The sequence below is a fragment of the Neoarius graeffei genome, chromosome 4, assembly GCF_027579695.1.
Source record: "Neoarius graeffei isolate fNeoGra1 chromosome 4, fNeoGra1.pri, whole genome shotgun sequence".
In the NCBI taxonomy this organism is placed as follows: Eukaryota; Metazoa; Chordata; class Actinopteri; order Siluriformes; family Ariidae; genus Neoarius; species Neoarius graeffei.
In genome coordinates this window covers 59,662,770-59,689,332 of record NC_083572.1, presented here as the reverse complement: position 1 = coordinate 59,689,332, position 26,563 = coordinate 59,662,770, and the positions used below count along the sequence as shown (strand labels likewise).

The 26,563-nt window shown below is 47.4% G+C and overlaps 1 protein-coding gene across 1 annotated transcript in view; it reads right to left on the bottom strand.

The window, feature by feature from the left end:
* Window positions 1-7,399: 7,399 nt before the first annotated feature.
* Window positions 7,400-26,563, bottom strand: part of oxtrb (oxytocin receptor b) — a 28,752-nt gene continuing 9,588 nt past the window's right edge. The window contains exon 2 of the mRNA XM_060918267.1: window positions 7,400-8,094. Coding sequence (XP_060774250.1) covers window positions 7,868-8,094 — 227 coding nt within the window. The 3' untranslated portion in view covers window positions 7,400-7,867. The remainder of the gene's footprint in view (window positions 8,095-26,563) is intronic.

Here is a 26,563-nt window from a genome sequence, read left to right as displayed (position 1 = left end):
CAACTCAAGGTGCGTTTTATTTGTCTCTTAGTTTCGCTTTTCAGCAACTTTTTTTCACTTTACGCATATACACGTGCACACACAGCACTGGGCTGTTCAGCGCTCTCTGGTTACCGGCTTCTCTCTGCAAACACACATAAAGGACACACAGAAATAAATCACTAGCAATATGACACAGGTGAAACTCATTATGTGTTACCTAATAGTCCAGTAGTATCAGAAACAGAGATTGATTTGAAATCCAACCAATGTTTTCATTAATAAAAGTACTGTAATATTAACCATGCACAAGACCAGAATAACAGTACTACAATTAATAAAGAGCTACAATTAATAAAATTTACTTGCTGATAACATTTTGAGGGTGCCACAGTGGTGCATTGGGTAGTATGGCTGTCTTACAGCTCCAGGATTACCAGGCGCCCTGCACAAAAGTTTGCAATGTCATCAGTTTACACACATTGCACAGAATCTGCAGCTACTTCAGTGTTTTGAGTATGTGGACAGTTGAAAGGTCTCCATCCACTGATATGTTTTAGAGGGTCCAAAGACATTCTATTTTAATAAATTGTCCATGACATATACAGGATGTTGGGGAGGGAGTGAAGAAAGGCCTGCTAACAATGCTGTCTGTCTGCTTATTAGCATTCACCCCTGTCTACCTGCAGATGTTTCAGAATGCAGCAGGTCATCTGAAATGTCTAGCTCTTTTACTTTAAGTTTATTTAATTTAATCATTAAATTTAAACAGTGATTCCTTGATGTCTTATTTGTTTGAAGTACTTTGGGGGATTAGGGTTACGGGGAAGGGTGGGGTGGATGGGAGATGATTAGTGATGATTTAAACCAAATTTCAGAATATACTGTAAGTTCAACAAAAAATCAATATCTAAATAATACAAAAAATCAAGATATGTAATTAGATAGATTTGTGTTCTTTCTGAATTCGAAAGCTAGTAGCTCCCAATCATCTCACATTTAGCTAATTTCTAGTGGCTAACATTATCTGTCCACTTAGCAAACCAAGCAATGAGCTTGAAATATCAATATTCACTTACGACTCAGAATGTAAATTGCTTGAACAGCAAGATAAATACAGTAAGAGCGATTCAGCAGTATTCTGTAACATTACACAATTGAAATCTCCAGACAGGCTTGCGTTAACATGGCAAGATGCTATCTATGTAACATATTATCAAGCTGTGTGTGGCAGAGGGGGCGTGGCTGAGCGGCAGTCTGTGAATGGAGGGCGGAGTCAGGGAAGGTGAGTGGTCGTGTTACTACACCTGTTGTCAATTAATGTGTGTTTGTGTGTTTCCTCCAGTGACCGCGCCCTATAAAAGGAGAGTGAGAAGGGGAGGTTGGCGCTGAGGGCTCGATAATAGCCTGTGTGTGTGTGTGTGTGTGTGTGTGTGTGTGTGTGTGTGTGTGTGTAAAAAACAGAATTTGAGTTGTGTGCTGTAAAGCAGCAATAAACAAAATAATTAAGAACGCAAATAACCACCTGCCTTGCTTCTGTGCTCCACCCACATCAGGGTCTCTCTACAGTGGTGCTGAAACCCGGAACGAGTGCAGAAGGGAACAGCCCCATGGAGTCCTCACCATTCAATGACCTGATCCATGCCCTCACCACAGCCCAGCAGAACCAGCACTAAGCACTGGTTGCCCTCTGAAAGGAGCAAGAACAACGGTTCGAAGCCTTGGTGCTGGCCCAACAGGAAGACCGCCAGGCGTTCCGGCACCTGCTCGCGTCGGCGGGGCCCACGACTGCCACCGGAGCGGACCCTCCCCACCTCATCCTAATGAAGATGGGTCCGCACAACGATCCGGAAGCTTTCCTCGCACTCTTAAAGCAAGCAGTGGAGGCGTGGGGTTGGCCGGTCGACCAGCGCGCGGCGCGCCTCCTCCCCCTGCTGATGGGCATGGCGCAGCTGGCCACACTGCAGCTCCCCGCCAACAGCCATCTCGTGTACGCGGACCTCCGACGAGTGCTTCCACTTGCTGCGCTTGGAGGAGGTCGGCCGACCGTTCGCGTTCGGGCAACAACTCCGGGACGCCTGCCGGTGGTGGCTGAGGGCAGACGACCACGATGCCGAGGGAGTGATCGACCTGGTGACACTGGAGCAATTCGTCGCTGACTTCCGGAAGGAATGGTTGAGTGGGTCCAGTGTCATCGCCCAGCATTGCTGGACCAAGCTATTGAGCTGGCAGAGGACCACATGGCGGCAGTTCCAATGGCAGGAAGGCATGTCTCCTCTTCTCCTCTCTCTCGTCCTCTCCCTCTGCTTCCCATCCTCGCCCCATTCCCCCACCACAGAGGCGGGGGCCGGCTCCCCCCCAGCCGGCCTGGTGCACCCGTGGTGTCCTCCGGTTTTCCCCTTCCTTGTCTGTGGCTCCTCCCCCCCAGGTGAGTGATGTCCATAACACTGGTGCAGAGGGAGAGCCTGGGCTGGTGTGCTGGCGCTGCAGGGAGCCGGGACATCTCCAACATCAGTGCTCCGCGATGGAGGTGGGCACGGTGGTCCGGGTCCCCGACGCGCCAGAAACCGCCTTCGATTGGGCCAGAGCGTATCGTATACCGGTAAGTGTCCAAGGGGATATGTACCAGGCTTTGGTGGATTCTGGCTGTAACCAGACCTCAATCCACCAAAGCCTGGTGCAAGGTGAGGCATTGGAGAGAGCATGAGTGGTGAAGATGTTGTGTGTGCATGGGGATGTTCACAACTACCCTTTGGTGTCCGTCCACATTCTATTTCGAGGGGAAAAGCATAGTGCAAAGGCTGCAGTTAACCCTCGTCTCACCCACTTGCTGATTTTGGGGACTGATTGGCCAGGTTTTAAGGAGTTAATGACGCACATAGTAAGGAGTGGGTCCTGCAGTAATCTGTCTGAGGAAAGCCCCAGAGTAGCATTGGCGGGAGAAGCTGTCACAGAGCCATCTACGTCAGCACCGCGTCAGGGCGATATGCGGAGTGAGGAGCGCCCCACCCCTCCTCCCTCTCTCGGGGATTCCCTTGGGGATTTACCATTAGAGCAGTCGCGAGATGGGACTCTGCAGCATGCATTTGACCAACTGAGAGTAATCGATGGTCAAATTCTCCAGCCAAATGCGACGCTGGCCTTCCCCTACTTTGCTATTATTAAGGATAGGTTATACCGAATGATGCAGGACACTCAAACTAGCAAAAAAATAACACAGTTATTAATTCCAAAGAGCCGCTGGGAACTCATATTCCAGGCGGCTCACTTTAATCCCATGGCTGGATACTTAGGGCAGGATAAAACACTAGCCCGAATAATGGCCCGGTTATATTGGCCAGGGATTTGTGGGGATGTCCATCGGTGGTGTGTGGCATGCCACGAATGCCAATTAGTAAATCCCGTGGCCACTCCAAAAGATCCTTTGTGCCCTCTCCCTTTAATCGAGACCCCTTTTGAAAGAATTGGGATGGATCTCGTTGGGCCATTAGATCGGTCAGCATGGGGATATCGCCTTATTTTAGTTCTCGTGGACTATGCAACACAATACCCAGAAGCAGTGCCTCTTCGCAATATATCAGCATGCAGTATTGCAGAGGCGCTCTTCTGCTTTATCTCCCGGGTCATGCACACTGCGCAAGCTGTATGGGCTACTGGGGATTAAACCTATCCGCACCAGCATCTATCACCCACAAACTGACGGCTTAGTAGAACGTTTTAATCGAATTCTCAAAAATATAATTCAGAAGTTCATAGGCGAAGATGCACGTAATTGGGATAAGTGGCTCGAGCCCCTGTTATTTGCAGTATGAGAGGTCCCACAAGCCTCCACAGGTTTTTCACCGTTTGAATTATTATATGGGCATAAGCCGCGTGGCATTTTGGACATGCTACGTGAAAATTGGGAGGAGGGACCTTCATCTAGTAAGAACGAAATTCAATACGTTCTCGACCTGCGCACCAAACTCCACACACTCACGCACTTAACCCAGGAGAATTTGCGGGAGGCACAAGAACGTCAAGTCCGACTGTACGACAGGGGCATGTGCCTTAGGGAGTTTACATCGGGAGACAAAGTACTTGTATTACTGCCCACATTGAGCTCCAAATTGGTCGCCAAGTGGCAAGGGCCCTTCGAGGTCACACGGGGAGATGGGGACATCAACTATGAGGTGAGGCGAATGGACAGGGGTGGGGCATTGCAAATTTACCACCTCAATCTATTAAAATGTTGGAATGAGGAGGTCCCCGTGGCGTTGGTGTCAGTAATCCCAGAGAAGGCGGAGATGGGGCCAGAGGTTCAAAAAAGAAAATTGACATCGCCCACCACTCCGGTCCCCTGTGGAGACCACCTCTCCCCGGCCCAACTCATGGAGGTAACCCAGTTGCAGAAAGAATTTTCTGATGTGTTTTCACCCCGCCCAGCTGCACCCACCTCATAGAACACCACATTGAAATGCCCCCGGGGGTGGTAGTGCTCAGCCACCCTTACCGCCTGCCCAAACACAAAAAAAAGGTGGTCCAGGATGAACTTGAAGCCATGCTCGAAATGGGCATAATTGAGGAGTCCCACAGTGACTGGAGCAGCCCAGTGGTCCTGGTCCCCAAGACCGATGGGTCGGTCCGGTTCTGTGTGGACTATAGGAAAGTCAACGTGGTGTCTAAATTTGATGCATACCCAATGCCTCGCATTGACGAGCTGCTCGATCGATTAGGCACTGCTCATTTTTATTCGACACTGGATTTAACGAAGGGCTATTGGCAGATCCCCTTGACTCCTCTGTCCCGAGAGAAAACGGCCTTTTCCACACCGTTTGGCTTACACCAGTTCGTCAGACTTCCTTTTTGGTTGTTTGGGGCGCCTGCTACATTCCAGCGGCTTATGGACAGGGTCCTCCGCCCCCACACCACCTACGCAGCCGAGTACCTTGACAATCATATACAGCAATGACTGGCCGCGGCACCTCGAACACCTTAGGGCCGTCTTGAAGTTGCTGAGGGAGGCGGGTCTCACAGCTAACCCAAAGAAGTGTGCAATTGGGTGGGTGGAAGTACGGTATCTGGGTTTCCACTTAGGCCATGGGCAGGTGCGTCCCCAAATTAATAAGACCGCAGCGATTGCGGCCTGCCCGAGGCCCAAGACCAAAAAGGGGGTGAGACAGTTCCTGGAGCTGGCTGGCTACTATCGTAAGTTCATACCTAATTATTCGGACATCACCAGCCCGCTGACTGATCTCACTAAAAAGTGAGCACGAGATCTGGTCCAGTGGATGGAGCAATGCCAACAGGCTTTCTCTAGGGTAAAGACTGTACTGTGTGGGGGGCCACTGTTACACTCCCCTGACTTTTCTCTCCCCTTTATTTTACAGACAGACGCATCAAACAGAGGGCTTGGGGCCATTCTGTCCCAGAAGGTGGAGGGGGAGGAGAATCCTGTGCTGTACCTTAGCCGGAAGCCATCAGTGCGGGAAGGCAGGTACAGCACGATAGAGAAAGCGTGCCTAGCCATCAAGTGGGTGGTCCTTGCCCTCTGGTACTACCTACTGGGATGCCCTTTCACTCTCCGTTCGGACCATGCGCCCCTCCAGTGGCTCCACCGCATGAAGGATGCCAACGTGCGGACCACCTGTTGGTATCTTGCCCTCCAGCCATTTAAATTCGGGGGTGCAGATGGTGGTGGCGGACTTCCTGTCCCATGGGGGGGGGGTCAGCTTCAGGCCGGACAGCTCCCCAGCCTGAGTCGGGCAGTGGGGGTATGTGGCAGCAGGGGCGTGGCCGAGCATCAGTCTGTGAATGGAGGGCGGAGTCAGGGAAGGTGAGTGGTCATGTTACTACACCTGTTGTCAATTAATGTGTGTTTGTGTGTTTCCTCCAGTGACCACGCCCTATAAAAGGAGAGCGAGAATGGGAGGTCAGCGCCGAGGGCTCGATAATAGCCTGTATGTGTGACAGAGTTTGAGTTGTGTGCTGTAAAGCAGCAATAAAGAAAATAATTAAGAACACAAATAACCACCTGCCATGCTTCTGTGCTCCACCCACATCAGGGTCTCTCTACACTGTGCTTTTGTTTTTAGTTCTTTTCTGGCAGCACACTGATCAGGGAACACATTAAACCTGTGGTAGATGTAATTGAGCCTTTATCTTTTGCTTCTTATCCTGGTTAATTAACAGCTACTCTGAGAAAACAAATAAAAACAGTTTCTCAGTTTGCTTGCTCCTTCTGTACCTTGGCTTCCTTTTGCACTTGCTCACTGCTACTTTGCTTTCAGTGCATAATCACGTTAAACCACAAACCCATTTAGACACAGGTCTTGGATCTTTAGTGTTGAACTGCCAAGCTTTTGAAGACACTGAAAATTACATGTCAAACGGGCAGTCACACACAAATAGGTGTATTGAGTGAGGGTTGTGTGCACCATAAACATTGTTTAATGGTTCCATAACAAAAATACCTCACCTTTGATGGAAACCTAAGTCTAGACCTGTCTTCTGAGAATTTAGTTCACCTGTGCGGTATGTCTGTGTTGTCAGTTAGAATTAAAAGAATTGTTACCAACTGAAACATATTAATCCCTGCAGTAATTATCCAATCAAATGCCCTGAAATATTTGCTTATTTATGTCCAAATAGTGACTTTTTTTTTTGGCCAGGCAGTGTATATAGTATAAATTAGTCAAGTACGTGTCAAAGTAACGAAAATGACACAAACATAAAATGTGTGTATGTGTAGAGATATTACACAGTTGTGCTAAGATATGAAGATTATCTTTGAATGGTGAATATATTATTTTCAGCATAAGAAGATAAACTTCATATCTTCCTGCCACTGTATACTGTTCTTTATAGTATATAGACATAATTATCCACAAAAAAATGCAAGGTAAACAAAAGAATTTTAATTTTGAACCGGTTCGCCATTTTGACAACGGGTGTCTGGTCAGTGGGAAAACATTGGGAGTGACATCATTGGCGTGAAATATCACAAAATATGTCACTCAGATCCGCGATGTATTTCATATAAAAAATGTGAGTTTTTCAACAGGAGAAGATAAACTTCATATTTTCAAGCCAACGTGTCAAGTTCTTTTTATTATACAGACAATTTCACAAACAAAAAGTATCCAAACTTATCAAAACAATTCATCGATTTCCTTGCGAGAGACATATAGAAATTTATGTCATGGTTTTGGATCTCCATGTCCCGGATGTAGCTTGTATGAAAAATATGACTGGCATATTTCCCAGTAAAACACTCATGTCCATATTGTTTTTACTAACTATATTTCATTCACACACAGTCATAATACAGTATATCTTTTCACAACATGTGATAAGGACTTCTTTATAATATGTAGCATTTTGTGTGAATAGTGATTGTGTCTAAGTCAGCTGTAACAGAGTCAAGGAAATGCTGAGTAAATGGGTAAAGGGAAGAAGACACATCCTGGTTCAGCAAAAAATTTAGGTTATCCAGCAAAAAATAAACTGGACATGACCTATTAATATCTCCAGATTAGCTCTGAAATGGATCTTGGTATGGGACAGATGAATATGTTCAAATGCAAAAGTATTCAATATTTCACTGGTGTGTGGATGGCCAGTAGTACACATACTGAGACAATAGCTAGTGGTAATTCCTGACTCTGTCGAGAATTAAATTGTAATCTGTATTTTTACTACACTAGCCCTGAGCTTTATTATCAGGTCTTTAATGATTATACAAGTATCTGTCCATATGAATAGCTTTTCTTATAGTACAAGTCAGTGAAGTCCAGACCAATACAGAGCCTCTGTGAATCAACCATTTGTAGTTGTTTTTCTGCATTTGCACCCATGGTTCGGAGAGATTTTGTCCTCATGTCTCTTGTTTTCCTTGCAGTCTGGTGTGTTACATAGTTGAAGTTTGGGTGATACTCCTCTGGCTGCCAGTGTCCTTCATCACTGTTTCTGCTGATTTGCTATTAGGACTCTGCTGCCCCATACGGTTACAGCATAATGTCGTCAGACAGTCATGCATCAGGTCATGGAACAGGTGGCCAGCAAAGAACATGTAGATCCAGGGGTTACAGCAACTGTTCAGGCTAGCCAGCAGCATGGCAATAATGAATGCCATTTCTAGAAGACATAAAATTTTATTTTAGTATACACAGTATTTGCTACTGCTGACTGAGATCCAAATTAACACAAACTGCCATCTGAGATCCATAATCACATATTCATGAATAAAATTTATTGCCATGACCATTGCCACTGATCATTTTATAATGTATAAAATGAGATACCCGATATGATTTTATGATGTACCTGTTTCGAAAAATATAATCATTAAGATGGCAATCACTATACTGCAATGCAAATGTGTGGATGCGATCCCAACACTGCAATTATTTTAATAAAAGTTTCAACATTTGATAAATTGTCTTTGTACTATTTTCAGTGAAATATAAGGTGTCCATGATTTGCAAGTAAATGCATTCTATTTTTAGCTACATTTTACACAGCATCCTAACATTTTTGGACTTGGGGTAGTAAAATTATATTTTACTTGTTAGTGCCTTTAAGATGTAGTTTCAGTGTTCTTTTTCATGTCTCCAAAGGACTCTGGATGGATCAAACCAGTGTCCACTGGCCTGTGACTGACAAGGGAAAATACTGTTATCTATCTATCTATCTATCTATCTATCTATCTATCTATCTATCTATCTATCTATCTATCTATCTATCTATCGTGGCAGCGGGGGCGTGGCCAAGCATCGGTCTGTGAATGGAGGGCGGAATCAGGGAAGGTAAGTGGTGGAATCATTGCACCTGACGGGAATTAACCTGTGTTTGTGTGTCTTCCCCAGTGACTGCGCCCTTTAAAAGGAGAGGAGAGCAGAGAAAGGGAGCTCTCTCCCCAACCAGAACACTTTTGTTTGTGTGTGTGTGTGTGTGTGTGCGCGCGCGTGCGCACACGGCTGGGAATTGGAGAAAGGCTGAAAAACTAAAAAAAATAAAAAGTTTGTTGAGAACTCAGTTCTGGCCTGCTGTGCTTCTGTGCTCCACCCACCTGGTCAAATACTACATTTATTTATTTATTTATTTATTATTTTAATGGACAAAAAGCACTTGAATATGAGCCATTCTATGTATACAGAATCCAAACTGAATTGATAAGTTGTTTACAGGTGTCATTTGTTTAGTACAGTTAATTTCTTGTTACAGTGGTATGCTGTAATTTTAACCTGTGATGCAGTTAAAGAGCTCACAACCTAAACCTAGTGCACCCACAATAAATACCAATATCATACAACCATCTTTCCCACTGTTATTCTTGTCAGACTACCTACCCATCATCTCTTAGGTTGTTCCTTGGTGTCTCCCAGGATCTATTCATGACTATACCGTATATTTTGGAGGGGCTGGATGACTTTAATAATGATATAATCACAAATAAAATTAAGTCAAGAGGCTATCATACTTGACTTATACTGGCTACTATCAAGTGAATTTTTAGATTAGCTCCCAAAATGGACAGTTGAGAGTCAAAAACATACAGTCATTGAGCAAAATGTGATCCAGCATACACTCTAGCAACTCGTTTTGAGTGGTTTGAAACATACCCATATCTACCCTCATCCCAGCAAACAGCACAAGTAATCTCTTTCTCAAATGCACATCCGTGGGAAATAAGTGAAAGTTCAAATATGAATGTTTGCTTGAATTATTTCAATTTAGGAACTATTGCTTTTCTTAATGGTCAAAATATCTTTGCAGTCTCCTCCCCATGCAGTCTGCTGTCTGAAATTGACAGATCACTTGTGTCTGTGGGTCTGGCCCCTTGGACTGAATTGCCATCTGAAGATTATAACTTAGCAGTCCAGGAAACACTCCTGTACGCAAGGGCTTCTAGTGGGATCTTGCAAGCTGTTTTAAAAATGGTGTTCACGTCATCATCTGGATGTGGTGGAGTGTATGGGGTGCGTCAGGAGGGATAGTACCTCTGGCTGGGTGGGCATGTCGCGTCCTTTCAGGATGGCTAGTCTGCCTTTGGTTCCCACTGTCACCCAGCTTCACCTGTTGCTCCAAGAAGCTGTTAGCATGCAACAGTGGCCACACACTGGCAAACGGCTTCGACAGGCTGGCAAAACCAGGTGAGGGTAGCTGATGGATCTGAAACCCTCGGTCAGTTAGGGCTTGCCGACTCTATCATGAGAAGCCTGGACTCGGTGGACTGTGCAGAGGAAACCAGCTATTGGTTCAATGGGCTGAAAGGCATTTACCAGCTAGGCACCGTGGGGTGCCCAGAGCACGTCAAGGCACGGAAGGCAATGTGGTCACTCACTGTATCCCGGTCTGTCTCCAGCTGTCTTGACTCTATCTTGCCACTGGACCCAGGCAGACAAGGGTGAGAGAGTGAGGCCAACAACATGGTGCACCTCCCCCTCATTTTAAACAAATTCTTGTGCCAGTCATGACTTCATCCTTCATCACTCATCACCATCATCCATCTCCCAAGTCCTGCAGTGATGGTGGCATGGCAAAGCGACAGGTGTGGATACACTGGCAGTTGTAGTCATTCCTCTACATGTAGGAGGCTCCAGCCATTAGGGTCACTTTCCACTGATGAAGCAGCGATGGAATTTGGCAGCCACCTGAGCAACAAAGCAGCCCTATTTAGGACCGCATTGCTTCCCCCTATAGTCTAGGGAAGGGGCTAGAAAAGGTGCCCTAAACATTGCCTGCTTCACCCATACCCTGGCCAGCTTATCGTGGCTGGCGGGGATCCCATACCACTGGTAAGAAGACAAGAAAACCAACAAAGGTGACACCGCTCACCGTAGGCACATGTAATGTGCACACACTTTTGGACTGTGCCGGGACAGACAGACCAGAGAGGAGGACTGCATTTGTTGCCAGAGAATTGGCCAGATACAAAGTGCAGACTGCTGCCCTCAGTGAGACTCATCTGGCTGAAGAAGGACAATTACAAGAATCACACACTGGCTACACATTCTTCTGGAGCAGATGGAAACAAGACGAATGTCACGAGGCAGGAGTTGGGTTTGCCATGAAGTCCACACCAGTCAGCAAACTTGCAGTGCCCCCCCAAGGGCATAAACGATCGTCTGTTGACACTCCATCTGCCCCTCCCAAGTCAGCGCTATGCCACTCTCATAAGCGCCTATGCCCCCACCATGACCAACCCTGACAAAGTCAAGGATCTTTCTGTGACAATCTCTGCCATACCAAGCGTGGATAAGCTCATCATTCTTGGTGACTTTAACGCCTGTGTAGGAACGGACCACACATCATGGAAGGGAGTGATTGGGAAAAACGGCATAGGCAACTGTAACACCAGTGGGCTCCTACTCCTAGAAACCTGCTCCACCCATAAGCTTCTAATCACAAACACGGTCTTTCACCTTCCCACCTGCAACAAGACGTCTTGGATGCACCCACATCCTAAGCAGTGGTATCTGCTGGACTATGTCATCATCAGGCAAAGGGACAGGCAGGATGTCAGAGTCACAAAAGTTATGTGTGGGGCAGAGTGCTGGACAGACCATCGCCTTGTGATCACAAAGCTCAACATGAAGATTCAACCCCCAAGAAGACCACAAGGGAAAAAGGTCCCCAAGCGATTGGAAGTCACCAGTGAATGAACAAGTCCAACAGGCTTTCACTGAAGAAATGAACAGTAGACTTGAGTCCCTCCACTTCAACTTGCAAGACATCGAGTCGGACTGGGCAGCTCTCAGGGACACTATGTATGCTGCTGCCTCAAAGACTGTTGGCCCAACAACACATAAGCATCAGGACTGGTTTGATGTGAACAATGACTAAATTGAAGCGCTGCTGGATGAAAAACACTGCATCAATAGGGCCTACAGCAACGACCCCCACATCTGCATCCAAGAAAGCTGCTTACAGCAACATCAAGAGAACAGTGCAGCTAGAATGCTGTCATATGAAGGACAAATGGCTCAGTGAGAAAGCAGACGAATTACAGTTGTATGCCGACCGTAACGGCATGAAGAACTTTCACAGTGCACTGAAGGCCGTCTATGGCCCCACTCCATCAGGACCATCCCCCCTTCTTAGTGCTGATGGTAAAACCCTGATCTCAGACAAGGAAAAAACACTGGAGCGCTGGGCAGAGCACTTGAGAGTGTACTAAATCGCCTTTCTACCATCAATGAGGAAGCAATCGCAAGACTACTGCAAGTGCCAACCGACCACTCACTTGATGAGCTTTCCACTGAAGAAGTACTGAAAGTTGTGAAACACCTTTCAAATGGAAAAGCACCTGGTGCAGATTTAATTCCAGCAGAAATATATGCCGCTGGCGGCCCACAGCTGATCACAAAGCTAACTACTCTCTTCCAATCCATGTGGAACCAAGAGCAGCTGCCGCAAAAATTCAAAGATGCCTCCACTGTCCACCTCTACAAGAAGAAAGGCAATGGGCAAGCATGCGACAACCACTGTGGCATCTCTTTACTGTCCGTTGCGGGAAAGATCCTGGCAAAAATCCTCCTGAACCTTCTAAACGCTCACCTCGAATGAGGTCTACTCCCCGAAAGCCAGTGTGGATTTAGGCAGGGTCGCAGTACTGTGGATATGATCTTTGCAGCACATCAGCCCCAAAAGAAGTGTCAGGAGCAGAATATCAGCCTTTACACCACCTTCGTGGACTTGACCAAAGCATTTGACACTGTCTCTTGTGAAGGACTGTGGAAGATTATGGCAAAGTTTGGCTGCCCGGCCAAGTTCATCTCACTGGTCAAACAATTCCACAAGGGAATGCAGGCCAGCGTGCAGGATGATGGCGAGTTCTCCAAACCGTTTCCAGTCTCAAATGGTGTGAAACAAGGGTGTGTGTTGGCCCCCATCCTCTTGAGCAGGATGTTCTCAGCCATGCTGTCTGACGCATTCTGAGATGGCGACACTGGTGTCAGTTTCAGGTTTAGAACTGACGGCAAGCTGTTCAACCTCAGGAGGCTGCAGCCAAAGATCAAAGTGCAGAAGGACATTGCCTGTGACTCCTTATTTGCTGACTGTGCACTGAATGCTGGCACTCAGTCTGAAGTGCAGAGAAGCATGGACTTGTTCTCCAAACCACACAACGACTTTGGCCTGACAATCAACACCAAGAAGACCGAGGTGATGTACAAACCAGCTCCATCTACCCCCTATATAGAGCCATCAATTACAGTCATTGGCCAAAAACTCTCAGCAGTGGACAAGTTTGTCTACCTTGGTAGCACATGAAATGATCCTGCAACATTGACAGTGAAGTGTCTTACTGCCTTCTGCAGACTTCAGGACAGGGTATGGGACAGGAGAGGTGTCAGCTTGGAGACCAAAATAAAAGTCTACCAGGCGGTGGTCCTCCCATCCCTTCTACATGCTTGTGAGACGTGAACAGTGTACAGCCGTCACACCAAGCAGCTCAATACTTTCCACATGAGGTGCCTCAGGAAACTGCTGAAGATCAAATGGCAGGACAAAGTGCCAGACACTGAGGTGCTCAAAATCACAAACCTGGAGAGCATTCATGCAATCGTCATGTGCTCCCAACTGAGATGGGCTGGTCATGTCTGCCGCATGGACAACACTCGCCTATCAAAAAGACTGTTGTATGGTGAGTTGACCACAGGAAAACGCTCCTGCGGAGGCCAGAAAAATGATTCAAAGACACTCTAAAAGCCTTCCTGAAAGCCTGCAACATAAACATAGACACCTGGGAGGAAGAGGCTCAAATCCACAGCAGTTGGCGCTCCTTAGTACGCTCGGGCATCTTTGCCTATGAAACAAGACACACAGAGAAGCGAGAGCACAAATGCCAGCAGCAAAAAAGCAGATCTAGCTCCAGCTTTCAGACCGGCTCACCTTCAGCCACATTTCCCTGTCCCCACTGTAACAGACATTTCAAAGCGAGGATCAGTCTCTTCAGCCATCTTCGCACCCAGACTGGCTAGCGATACCCGATGTCATGACCCTCTTCGCCACTGAAGGACGAACACCATCATCATCATCATCATGGATATGGTGAATTGTTCTCAAGACCAATTGAAAAACTGCATTGCAGGTTAAATTGCATTGCAAAATTAATATTTTTGAATTTACTCCATCCGGTATGTTTTCACACACATAGAAATGCCTCAAATTACATATTTATCAAGGAAAATATAAAAATCTGGACACTGTTATTTTTGCTCATGTAAAAGACACAATCGTCTCTAAACCCTGCATGTTTTTCATGCCTGTTTTATATATATGGGTGAGAGGCGGGGTACACCCTGGACAAGTCACCAGATCAACATGTCCCCCAAATTCCACATAAAAATATTGTCATTGACAGCATTTAATTGCAGAAAATGACAACTGGTCAAAATAACAAAAAAGATGTTGTGGTTTCAGACCTTGAATAATGCATAAAAATCAAGATCGTATTAAATTTTAAACAACACAATACTAATGTTTGAACTTAGCATGAGTTCAGAAATCAATATTTGGTGGAATCAAATCAAAATCAAATCAAGTTTATTTGTATATCGCTTTTAACAATAAACATTGTCGCAAAGCAGCTTTACAGAATTTGAACGACTTAAAACATGAGCTAATTTTATCCCTAATCTATCCCCAATGAGCAAGTCTGTGGCGACAGTGGAATAACCCTGATATTTAATCACAGCTTTCATGCATCTTGGCATGCTCTCCATCAGTCTTTCATGTTGCTTTTGGTCTTGATCTTGGGGTCCTCCATCCACACCTTGATTGACCTGGCTGTGTGGCATGGAGCATTGCCCTGCTGGACAACCCAATCCTCAGAGTTTGGGAACATTGTCAGAGCATAAGGAAGCAAGTTTTCATCCTACAGTGGTGCTTGAAAGTTTGTGAACCCTTTAGAATTTTCTATATTTCTGCATAAATATGACCTAAAACATCATCAGATTTTCACACAAGTCCTAAAAATAGATAAAGAGAACCCAGTTAAACAAATGAGACAAAAATGTTATACTTGGTCATTTATTTATTGAGGAAAATGATCCAGTTTTACATATCTGTGAGTGGCAAAAGTATGTGAACCTCTAGGATTAGCAGTTAATTTGAAGGTGAAATTAGAGTCAGGTGTTTTCAATCAGTGGGATGACAATCAGGTGAGTGGGCACCCTGTTTTATTTAAAGAACAGGGATCTATCAAAGTCTGATCTTCACAACACATGTTTGTGGAAGTGTATCAGGGCACGAACAAGGGAGATTTCTGAGGATCTCAGAAAAAGCGCTGTTGATGCTCATCAGGCTGGAAAAGGTTACAAAACCATCTGTAAAGAGTTTGGACTCCACCAATCCACAGTCAGACAGATTGTGTACAAATGGAGGAAATTCAAGACCATTGTTACCTTCTTCAGGAGTGGTCGACCATCAAAGATCACTCCAAGAACAAGGCATGTAATAGTCGGCGAGGTCACAAAAGAACCCAGGGTAACTTCTAAGCAACTGAAGGCCTCTCTCACATTGGCTAATGTTAATGTTCATGAGTCTGCCATCAGGAGAACACTGAACAACAATGGTGTGCATGGCAGGGTTGCAAGGAGAAAGCCACTGCTCGCCAAAAAGAACATTGCTGCTCATCTGCAGTTTGCTAAAGATAATGTGGACAAGCCAGAAGGCTATTGGAAAAATGTTTTGTGGAGGGATGAGACCAAAATAGAACTTTTTGGTTTAAATGAGAGGTGTTAAGTTTGGAGAAAGGAAAACACTGCATTCCAGCATAAGAACCTTATCCCATCTGTGAAACATGCTAGTGGTAGTATCATGGTTTGGGCTTGTTTTGCTGCATCTGGGCCAGGATGGCTTGCCATCATTGATGGAACAATGAATTCTGAATTATACCAGTGAATTCTAAAGGAAAATGTCAGGACATCTGTCCATGAACTGAATCTCAAGAGAAAGCGTGTCATGCGGTAAGACAACAACCCTAAGCACACAAGTTGTTCCACCAAAGAATGGTTAAAGAAGAATAAAGTTAATGTTTTGGAATGGCCAAAAGGACTAACCTTAATCCAATTGAAATGTTGTGGAAGGACCTGAAGTAAGCAGTTCATGTGAGGAAACCCACCAACATCCCAGAGTTGAAGCTGTTCTGTATGGAGAAATGTTCCTCCAAGCCGGTGTGCAGGACTGATCAACAGTTTCCGGAAACATTTAGTTACAGTTATTGCTGCACAAGGGGGTCACACCAGATACTGAAAGCAAAGGTTCACATACGTACTTTTGCCACTCACAGATATGTAATATTGGATCCTTTTCTTCAATAAATTAACAAGTATAACATTTTTGTCTCATTTGTTTAACTGGGTTCTCTTTATCTACTTTTAGGACTTGTGTGAAAATCTGATGATGTTTTAGATCATATTTATGCAGAAATATAGAAAATTCTAAAGGTTTCACAAACTTTCAAGCACCACTGTAGATAACCTTTTACCTGGCTTGATTCCTGTGTCCTTCACAAACAATAATCTGCCCCATTCCAGCCTTGCTGAAGCACCCCCAGATCATCACTAATCCTCCACCAAATTTCACGTTGGGTGCAAGACACTGTGGCTTGTAGACCTCTCCAGGTCTCCATCTAACCAGCAGATGACCAAATGATGGGAAAAGCTGAAAACTGGACTCATAAGAGAAGATGACCTTACTCCAGTCCTCTACGGTCCAATTCTTATGGTCTTTAGCAAATCTCAGCCTGGCTCTTCTTTGCTTCTCATTGATGAAGGGCTTTCTTCTAGCTTTGCATGACTTCAACCCTACCTGGAGGAGCCTGTTTTGAACTGTCCTTGCTGTGCACTTAACCCCAGCTGCATGATCCATCCTGGTGCCCTGTGTCTGGTTGGAGCCTCATCGCATCACTCCTGTGGAGGACAGCCCCATGTGGACAGTTGAAAGTCACACCTGGAGGATGCTCTGGACACTTACAGTAATGCTTTTATGGCTGAGGACTACAGTTGACTTGCTAACTTTAGGACTGCAGTTGTCATGAACAGTTTTGCACTCAAGTTTCCATCAATGAAGAGTTTATAACATCAGTGAAACTGATTTTATGTTAAAACTGTTAATGTTATAGTCATGTTGTCTGTTGTTGCCCAAATGAGGATGGGTTCCCTTTTGAGTCTGGTTCCTCTCAAGGTTTCTTCCTCATGTCATCTGAGGGAGTTTTTCCTTGGCACCGTCGCCACAGGCTTGGTCATTGGGGATAGATTAGGGATAAAATTTGCTCATGTTTTAAGTCATTCGAATTCTGTAAAGCTGCTTTGCAATAATGTTTATTGTTAAAAGTGCTATACAAATAAACTTGACTTGCCATTTTTTTGTAGCTCACTTAATCTCATTCTACAGTTGTTGAGTGACATTAGAAGGAGTTGACAATCATCCCAGTCAGTGGAGAGCCATTTTCACCCTCTGTCAGTCTGTAACTTTGTTGTCCCCAATGTCTGTTGCTTGACCTTGTTCTTATGAAGTGCCATCTTTGAAATTTTGGGGATGGAAGCAACCTGACACTCACTGTATCTCTCTGCCAGTAAAGTCAGAATCAAACCCTTCTTTTTCTCCTCAAAACTTTTCTTCTGGAATGATAAATAGGTATTTTTGTATTCCAATTAAGTTTAACGTATTACTAGAACCGATTTTGCCATCCAAACTGGTCCTATTGCAAGAGACTAGTGATGACCACAGCAGTGTTTTTTTAATACTTTTCATTAAATAAGATTTGGCTCAGGTGATCACCTAATCAGTACCTCATTAAGTAAAATGAGGCATTTATGTTGGAATTCTAGCACAGGCACTGGAATGAACTGGCTGATTTAGGAAAAAAAATTGAAGTGATGTCAGAAGTGGCAAGCTGAGGTGAAGTGAGGACCCAAGAGCAGACTCAAAACAGGCAGTGTACAGAGAAAAACTTCTTTAATGAAGTAGAGGGCAGAGGTACAATAGGGCTCAGGCAAAAATCAGTGGTCAAAGAATGGGCCAAGAGGTCAAAAACACAGATGAGCAGGCAGGCATGGTCAGGGACAAAAACAGAACAGAAAAATCTTCACAAAAACCGAAGAACACAGGGACAAAGGAAATCCAGGCAGAGGAAGCGAAAACACAATCCAAAAGAACAGGCAGGTACAACGGGGCAAAAAACTGGACAGAAAACTAAGAACAATTCAGGTACGTAGGGGGAATTCACAGGCGCAGATAGAGGGTGGGACGGGTGGGATTTGTCCCACCCAGATTTAAATTCACCTCGTTCGGTCCCCCCCACTTATAGGGAGGAAAAAACGTCTATGCTGTCTTTCTTTGCATAAGGCAAACCTCATGGAAAAATCAAAAGACTAATTACCATTCGGTTCATTGAGCTGCACAGCAGTACATACATAGTTGCAACAACTCACATAAAACAAAACAAAGACTGATATTCGGTTGGTTGAGCTGCGCAGACTGCACAGGTTGTGAGCTCGAGCTTGGTTGCTATGGTTACCCACAACAAGTTTGACAGGCATATCGGGGACAGCTCCTAGTTCAGGACCCCAACACGGCATGATGAAGGGTGCCAAACCGAAAAGGCAGAAAACGATTGCATCGTTTTTTCAAAAAACAACGACTGTAAGTAAACTGTGCCTTACTTTATCATATCACCTTGCAATTTTTTGATAGTCTGTTCAAAGTAATGTCGTAGTGAAAGTAAAATCGTATGGAGTAGAGATGCCTTTCTGGCAGCCTCCTTCTTTCGGTGGTAGCCTGTAGATACAGTGCTCAGAAGGCAGTTTTAAGGGCATCAGAGTATATTCCTCACACAACACATGTTGGGGGTGGGGTTGGGGTTGGTTTGCTGGCAGCGTTGTCCCCCCCAGTTCAAAAAAATGTATCTGCGCCCCTGGGGGAATCAAGAAAACACAATATCAAAGGGCTGTAGCAAGGCGAGGAAAGTCTATAGGAGACAGTTTGGCAACTGGAGTAGCTTTAAACACTTCTTAAAAAGGCCCTGGCTGATGGGAGAGGAGTGGTAGCAGGTGTGGGAGTGCCGCTTCAGGGAAAATGGCCTTCAGCAAGGCAGGACTGAATTCCTGTCCCAGATCCAGCTTGGAGCTGGCGTGGGAGTCCCACAAACTCAGGCATGGATGGACTGGACCAGACTATGACAGTACCCCCCCCTTCAACGGGCACCTCCAGGCACCTTAGGAAGTGCCTCAGGGTGTTGTTGGTGGAAGTCCGTGATGAGGGTGGGATCCATGATGAACCTGGCAGGAACCCATTTCCTCTCCTCTGGGCCATACCCCTCCCAATCAACCAGGTACTGGAGTCCTCTGCCTCGGCATCGTACCTTCAGCAACCTCCTGACTGTGAAGACCTCACCACCATCTATGAACCTGGGAGGAGGAAGGGTTTGGAGGGTGGGGACAGGGAACTGGAGACAAGGGGTTTGACTTGGGAGACATGGAAAGTTGGGTGAATATGGCACATGGTTATGGGCAGAGACAGTCTTACAGAGCAGGGATTAATTACCTTGGAGACAGGGAAAAGCCCAATGAACCTGGGAGCCAATTTGCGGGAGACCGTCTTGAGGGGCAGGTGGAGAGCATCACCCACTGCCCCACCCGATAGATGGGAGCTGCCGAGTGTTTTTTGTTGGCTTGCTCTTTAAACATCTTGACAAAACGTAGGAGCTTTTCCCTGGTCAATGCCCATGTTCTCCTGCAGCGGCACACAAACACCTGGGCAGAGGGCATGGCGACTTCTTCTTCTTGGACGAGGAAGAGTGGTGCCTGGTAACCCAGAGAGCACTGGAAGGGGGAAAGACCTGTAGCAGAGGTGGGTAAAGGGTTGTGAGTGTACTCTATCCAAGGAAGGGTCTTGCTCCAGGAGGCCGCATCCTTGGACACCATGCACCAGAGGGCCACTTCCAGCTCCTGGTTGACCCGTTCCATCTGTCCATTGGTCTGAGGGTGGAAACCTGAAGACAGACTGTGAGAAGCACCGATGAGTTTACAAAAAGCTTTCCAGAATTGGGCAGAGAACTGAGGTCCGCGGTCGGATATGATGTCTGAGGGGAGTCCGTGTAGACGGGAAACATGGAGTATCAGCAATTCAGTGGTCTCCTTGGCGGTGGGAAGCTTGGGCAGAGGGATAAAATGAACAGCTTTAGAAAAACAGTCGACAACAGTGAGGATACAAGTATTGCCACCTGAATTAGGGAGTCCTGTGACGAAATCCAGAGCTATGTGTGACCAGGGCTGGTGGGGAACAGGAAGGGGTCTCAGCAGGCTGGCAGGGGGTCTGTTGCCAGTCTTCTTCCTGGGGCAGATGTCACAAGCTGCCACGAACCTCTGGACATCCTCCTTGATGGATGGCCACCAAAAACATTGTTGGATGAGTGCCAGAGTCCAGGCTGCTCCTGGGTGGCATACCATTCTGGAACCATGACCCCACTGCAACACCTGTGCCCGCACAGAAACAGGAACAAAAAGATGGTTAGGAGGTGCATTACTGGGCCCTGGGTCCTGCTCATGGGCCTTCTGGACCAGGGTTTCCACCTCTAGCAGAGTGGCCCCCACCAGGCACCGTGGAGGAAGGATGGTCTCAGGGGAGGTCAATTCCTCCTGGAGGGGAGAAAACATTCTGGACAAGGCCTCGGGCTTACAATTCTTAGAGCCTGGGTGGAAGGAAAGTGTGAACTTGAAGCGAGAAAAGAAGAGACCATCGGGCCTGATGAGAATTGAGGCGCTTGGCAGTCCTGAGGTATTCAAGATTCTTGTGATCTGTCCATACAATGAAGGGAAGGTCTGACCCCTCCAACCAATGTCTCCATTCTTACAAGGCCAGTTTAACGGCCAACAGTTCCCTATTGCCAACATCATAGTTTCTCTCAGAGGGGGAAAGCCAACAAGAGAAGAAGGAGCAAGGACGAAGCTTGTTGTCACTAGCCGATCTTTGGGACAATATGGCCCTGACCCCTGACTCCGAAGCATCGACCTCAACCACAAACTGCCAGGATGGATCTGGAATGGTGAGTATAGGTGCTGACGTCAACCTTCGTTTGAACTTGGAGAACCCCTTCTCGGTCCCTTCCCCTCAGCTGAAAGGGACCTTGGTGGAAGTTAGAGCTGTGAGGGGCCCAGCCCAGGAACTAAAGTTCCTGATGAATAGCCTGTAGAAATTCACAAACCCAAGAAAGTGCTGAAGTTCTCGCCGAGAGGACGGGGTGGGCCAGTCAGCAACTGCCTTGAGTTTCAGGGGATCCATCTGAATCTGTGCAGGGGAGATAATGAAACCCAGAAAGGAGACAGAACTTCTATGGAATTCACATTTCTCTGCCTTAACAAAGAGTTTATTTTCCAGGAGTCATTGAAGGACCTGCCTGACGTGGATGTGGATGCGTGGATGTTCATCAAGGGAGCAGGAAAAAAATCAATATATCGTCCAGATAAACAAAACCAAAAAGGTTAAGGTAGTCCCTCAGGACATCGTTAACGAGGGCCTGGAAAACTGTGGGAGCGTTAGTCAGGCCGAACAGAACCACAAGATATTCGTAGTGGCCTGTCTTCCATTCGTCCCCTTCCCTGATCCTCATGAGGTGGTAAGCATTATGCAGGTCTAGCTTGGTGAAAATCTGGGCTCCCTGGAGTAACTCAAACACCGTGGACATGAGAGGTAGAGGGTAACGGTTCTTGATGGTGATGTCATTTAGCCCCTGGTAATCAATGCAAGGGCGCAAGGATTTGTCCTCCACAAAAAAGAATTCTGCCCCTGCAGGAGAAGAAGAGGGACAAATAATTCCAGCTGCTAAGGACTTGGTGATGTATTTATCCATGGCTTGCCTTTCAGAAGGAGAGAGAGAATAAAGTCTCTCTCTCTTAGGCAGTGCAGTCCCAGGGAGAAGGTCAATTCCACAGTCATACGGCCTATGGGGAGGAAGGGAAACAGCTTGAGACTTGCTGAACACAGGTTTTAAGTCATTATATTCGGGAGGCACGTTAGAGAGGTCAGGATATTCACCAATGGTGGGCTGGAGCAGCTCGGTGTGAGGGAGGACAGATCTCAGGCATGACAATAAACAGAATTGACTCCATCCTAAAATGGTGTTGTTAGTCCAGTTGACATGGGGGTTATGTAGAGTTAGCCAGGGCAGACCAAGAACTATGGCGCATGGGGACTGCTCATGACAAAAAAATGGATGGATTCAGAGTGGCTGCCAGAAATTTGTAAGGTGACTGGGGCTGTTTTATGGGTGATAGTAGTCAGACCAGTACCGTTAAGAGTCAGGACAGTGAGGGAGGGGTTCAGAGCCAGTAGTGGAATCCCCAGGCGCTTGGCGGTGGTTGAGCAGTTCAGGTTTCTGTCAGGCCCTGAATCAATGAGTGCCTGGAGGTCATGGGGCTGATTGCCATGGATAATGACCATTGGGAGTAGTGGTTGACCAGTAGGGGGATGATTCTGGACATTGCCCACCAGGGCCCCTAAACTCACTGGTGGGCTCTTCCTTTTAGAGGGCAAGATTGGCAGAAGTGCCCCAGCTGTCCGCAATAAAAACATGCCCTCATATCCCGACGGCGCTGTTGTTCCTTAGGTGAGATGTGGGCTCGGTCTACCTGCATTGGCTCAGTGGAAGGAATGGGAGGCTGAGGGGGAGCAAGACTAGTCCGAGTTCTCTCTTTCACCCGTCGTCTGATCCGGGAGTCAATATGACTGGCAAGGTCCATGAGACCGGGGAGATCAGGTAGCAGTTCTCATGAGACCAGCTCATCCTTGATTGAGTCTGACAGCCCGTTCAAAAATGCATCAAACAAGGCACTCATTCCAGCCACAAGATGCCGCCAAGGTGCAAAACTCAATTGCATAGTTGAAAGTGGACCGGGCACCCTGCCGCAGCCCCATGATTTCTCTAGCTGCCTCTCTGCCAGACAGAGAGCGATCAAAGGTTCACCTCATCTCCTCTGTGAAATTCTTGAAGCTGGTGCAGCATGGTGCATTGGCATCCCACATAGCTGTTTCCCACTCCCTAGCTTTGCCAGTGAGGAGAGTGATGGTGTAGGCCACTCGGGAACGCTCTGTAGGGAAGGCCAGCGGTTGAAGCTCAAGGGTTAGCGAGCATTGAGATAAAAATGATCGGCAGGTACCTGGTTCTCTATTGTAGGGCTGTGGGGCGGGAAGTCTCGGCTCTCTGAAGAGGGCTGGAGCAGGAGCTGGAGGAGCGGTAGGCGGAAGAGGTTGTGTAGGAGCAGGTGTTACTTGAAGCTGTTGTAGCAGAGTGGCAAGAAGATTGAGAGTGTTAGAGATGGTGACAAGGCTTTGGTTCACCTGTTGGATGTCCCGTTGGTGGGTCCCAAGGAGAGCTCCCTGTTTTTGCACCGCTGCTCTTAGCTGGGTGAAATCTGCTGGGTCCATGTTGGCCAGACTGTGCTGTCAGAAGTGGTGAGCTGAGGTGAAGTGAGGACCCAAGAGCAGACTCAAAACAGGCAGTGTACAGAGAAAAACTTCTTTAATGAAGTAGAGGGCACAGGTACAATAGGGCTCAGGCAAAAATCAGTGGTCAAAGAATGGGCCAAGAGGTCAAAACACAGAGGAGCAGGCAGGCATGGTTAGGGACAAAAACAGGACAGAAAAATCTTCACAAAAACCAAAGAACACAGGGACAAGGGAAATCCAGGCAGAGGAAGCAAAAACACAGTCCAAAAGAACAGGCAGATACAACAGGGGCAAAAAAACTGAACAGAAAACTAGACAAAAAAAAACAAGGAACAATTCAGGCAGGGAGAATCAAGAAGACACAATATCAAAGGGCTGTAGCGAAGCGAGGAAAGTTTACAGGAGACAGTCTGGCAACTGGAGTATCTCCAAACCGATCTTAAAAAGGCCCTGGCTGATGGGAGAGGAGTGGTAGCAGGTGTGGGAGTGCCGCTTCAGGGAAAATGGCCTTCAGCAAGGCAGGACTGAATTCTTGTCCCGGATCCAGCCTGGAGCTGGCGTGGGAGTCCCACAAACTCCGGCATGGATGGACTGGACCGGACTGTGACAAGTGATCTCTTAATTTTTTTTCCCAGAGCTGTATGTTTTCATGCATATTCATCTGCCTTCTTAGCTAGCTGTCATGTCCATAAAGACAGAGCACAAATGAGAGAAATCAGTCAGGTAACAACTGTAAATAACATTGTGACAGTGTTCATCTACCAAATTATTTACTTACTTACTTTTCTTGTTTGCATGCATCATAGACAGCCAGACCATCCAGTTCGATGAGCTAACCATCTACACACACACACACACACACACACACACACAAAAAACCTAACTTCTTGTTAATTAGCCTCCTGAGAAAATGCCCCAGTGTTCTGCTAACCAATGGAAATGACATTCATTTGAAACCTACAGAATAGTTACTATACCCTTGGGGAAAGTTCCTAAAGGAATCCTAAAATATTTTAGAGTATTTCCAACATTATTTAAAGTGACTCAATCGGCCCTCTTTGTATTTTGCCACTCTTTGAGATTAATGCTTGCCTTTTTTTATATTATACTGTGGCAGCGGGGGCATGGTCAAGCATCGGTCTGTGAATGGAGGGCGGAGTCAGGGAAGGTGAGTGGCAGAATCACTGCACCTGATGTAAGTTAACCTGTGTTTGTGTGTCTTCCCCAGTGACTGCACCCTATAAAAGGAGAGAGAGCAGAGAAAGGGAGCTCTCTCCCGACCAGAACACTTGTGTGTGTGTGTGTGTGTGTGTGTGTGTGTGTGTGTGTGTGTGTGGCTGGGAGAGTGTGAAAAGCTGAAAAACTACAAATAAAAAGAGTTTTGAGAACTCAGTTCTGGCCTGCCGTGCTTCTGTGCTCCACCCACCCGCTCTGATTCCTACAGTGGTGCCGAAACCTGGAACTGGAGCACAGAAGAGAACAGCCCCATGGAGTCCTCCCCCTTCAAGGACCTGATCCATGCCCTCGCCACAGCCCAACAGAGCCAGCACCAGGTGCTGGTCGCCCTCCGGAAGGAGCAGGAGCAAAGGTTCGAAGCCCTGGTGCTGGCGCAGCAGGAAGATCGCCAGGCATTCCGGCACCTACTTGCGTCGGCGGGGTCCACCTCCTCCACCACCGTGGGCCCTCCCCACCTCACCCGAACAAAGAGGCCTTCCTCACGGTCTTTGAGCAGGCAGCAGAGGCCTGGGGCTGGTCGGTAGAACAGCGCGTGGCGCACCTCCTCCCCCTGCTAACGGGCAAGGTGCAGCTGGCTGCACTACAGCTCCCTGCTGACAGCCAGCTGGTCTACGTCGACCTCCGCCAGGCCATCCTCCAGCTGGTGGGGCGCACCCTGGAACAACAACGGCAGTGCTTCCGTGCTCTGCGCCTGGAGGAGGTCGGCCGGCCGTTCGCATTTGGCCAGCAACTCTGGGACGCCTGCCGGCGGTGGCTGAGGGCCGACAACCGTGACACTGAGGGAATCGTCGATCTGGTGGCGCTGGAACAATTCATCGCCCGACTTCCTGAAGGAACAGCGGAGTGGGTCCAGTGCCATTGCCTGGCGTCGCTGGATCAGGCCATCGAGCTGGCGGAGGACCATTTGGCGGCTGTTCCGACGGCAGGACAGCATGTCTCCTCTTCTCCCCTCTCCTCTCTCTCTCTCTCTCTCTCCCCCTCCCCTTCTGTTCCTTGTCCTCGCCCCGTTCCCCCACCGCGGAGGCGGGAGCCGGCTCCACCCCAGTCGACCCGCCACACCCGCAGTGCCCTACCATTTCCCACTTCCGTGTCTGTCTCTCCCCCCCTCAGGTGAGTGAGCTCCGGAACACCGGTGCAGAGAGAGAGCCTGGGCCGGTTTGCTGGTGCTGCGGGGAGCCGGGGCACCTCCAGCATCAGTGCTCGGTGATGGAGGTGGGCACAGTGGTCCGGATCCCCGACGTGCCTGGGACCGCCCTCGATCGAGCCAGAGCATATCGCATACCGGTGAGTATCCAAGGGGATACGTATCAGGCTTTGGTGGACTCCGGCTGTAATCAGACCTCAATCCACCAAAGCCTGGTGCAAGACGAGGCATTGGGGAGAGCACAGTTGGTGAAGGTGTTGTGTGTGCATGGGAATGTTCACAACTACCCTTTAGTGTCGGTCCACGTTCTATTTTGAGGGGAGAAATTTAAAGTAAAGGCGGCGGTTAATCCTCACCTTACCCACTCGATAATTTTGGGGACTGATTGGCCGGGATTTCGGGAATTAATGACTCATTTAGTGAAGAGTGGGGCCTGCCATAGTTCAGCAGGGGGAGGTCCCGGTGTGGCATTGGCGGGAGCAGCTGTCACAGAGCCGTCTACGTCATCACCGCATCAGAGTGAGGAGCAGCAGGCTCCTCCTCCCTCTCTCGGGGAATCCCTCGCGGATTTCCTGTTAGAGCAGTCGTGAGACGAGACTCTGCGGCATGCGTTTGACCAAGTGAGAGTAATCGATGGTCAAACGCTTCAGCCAAACACCACCCCGTCCTTCCCCTATTTTTCCATTATTAAGGATAGATTATACTGAGTGACGCAGGACACTCAGACTAAGGAGCCAATCACACAGCTTTTGATCCCAAAGAGCCGCCGGA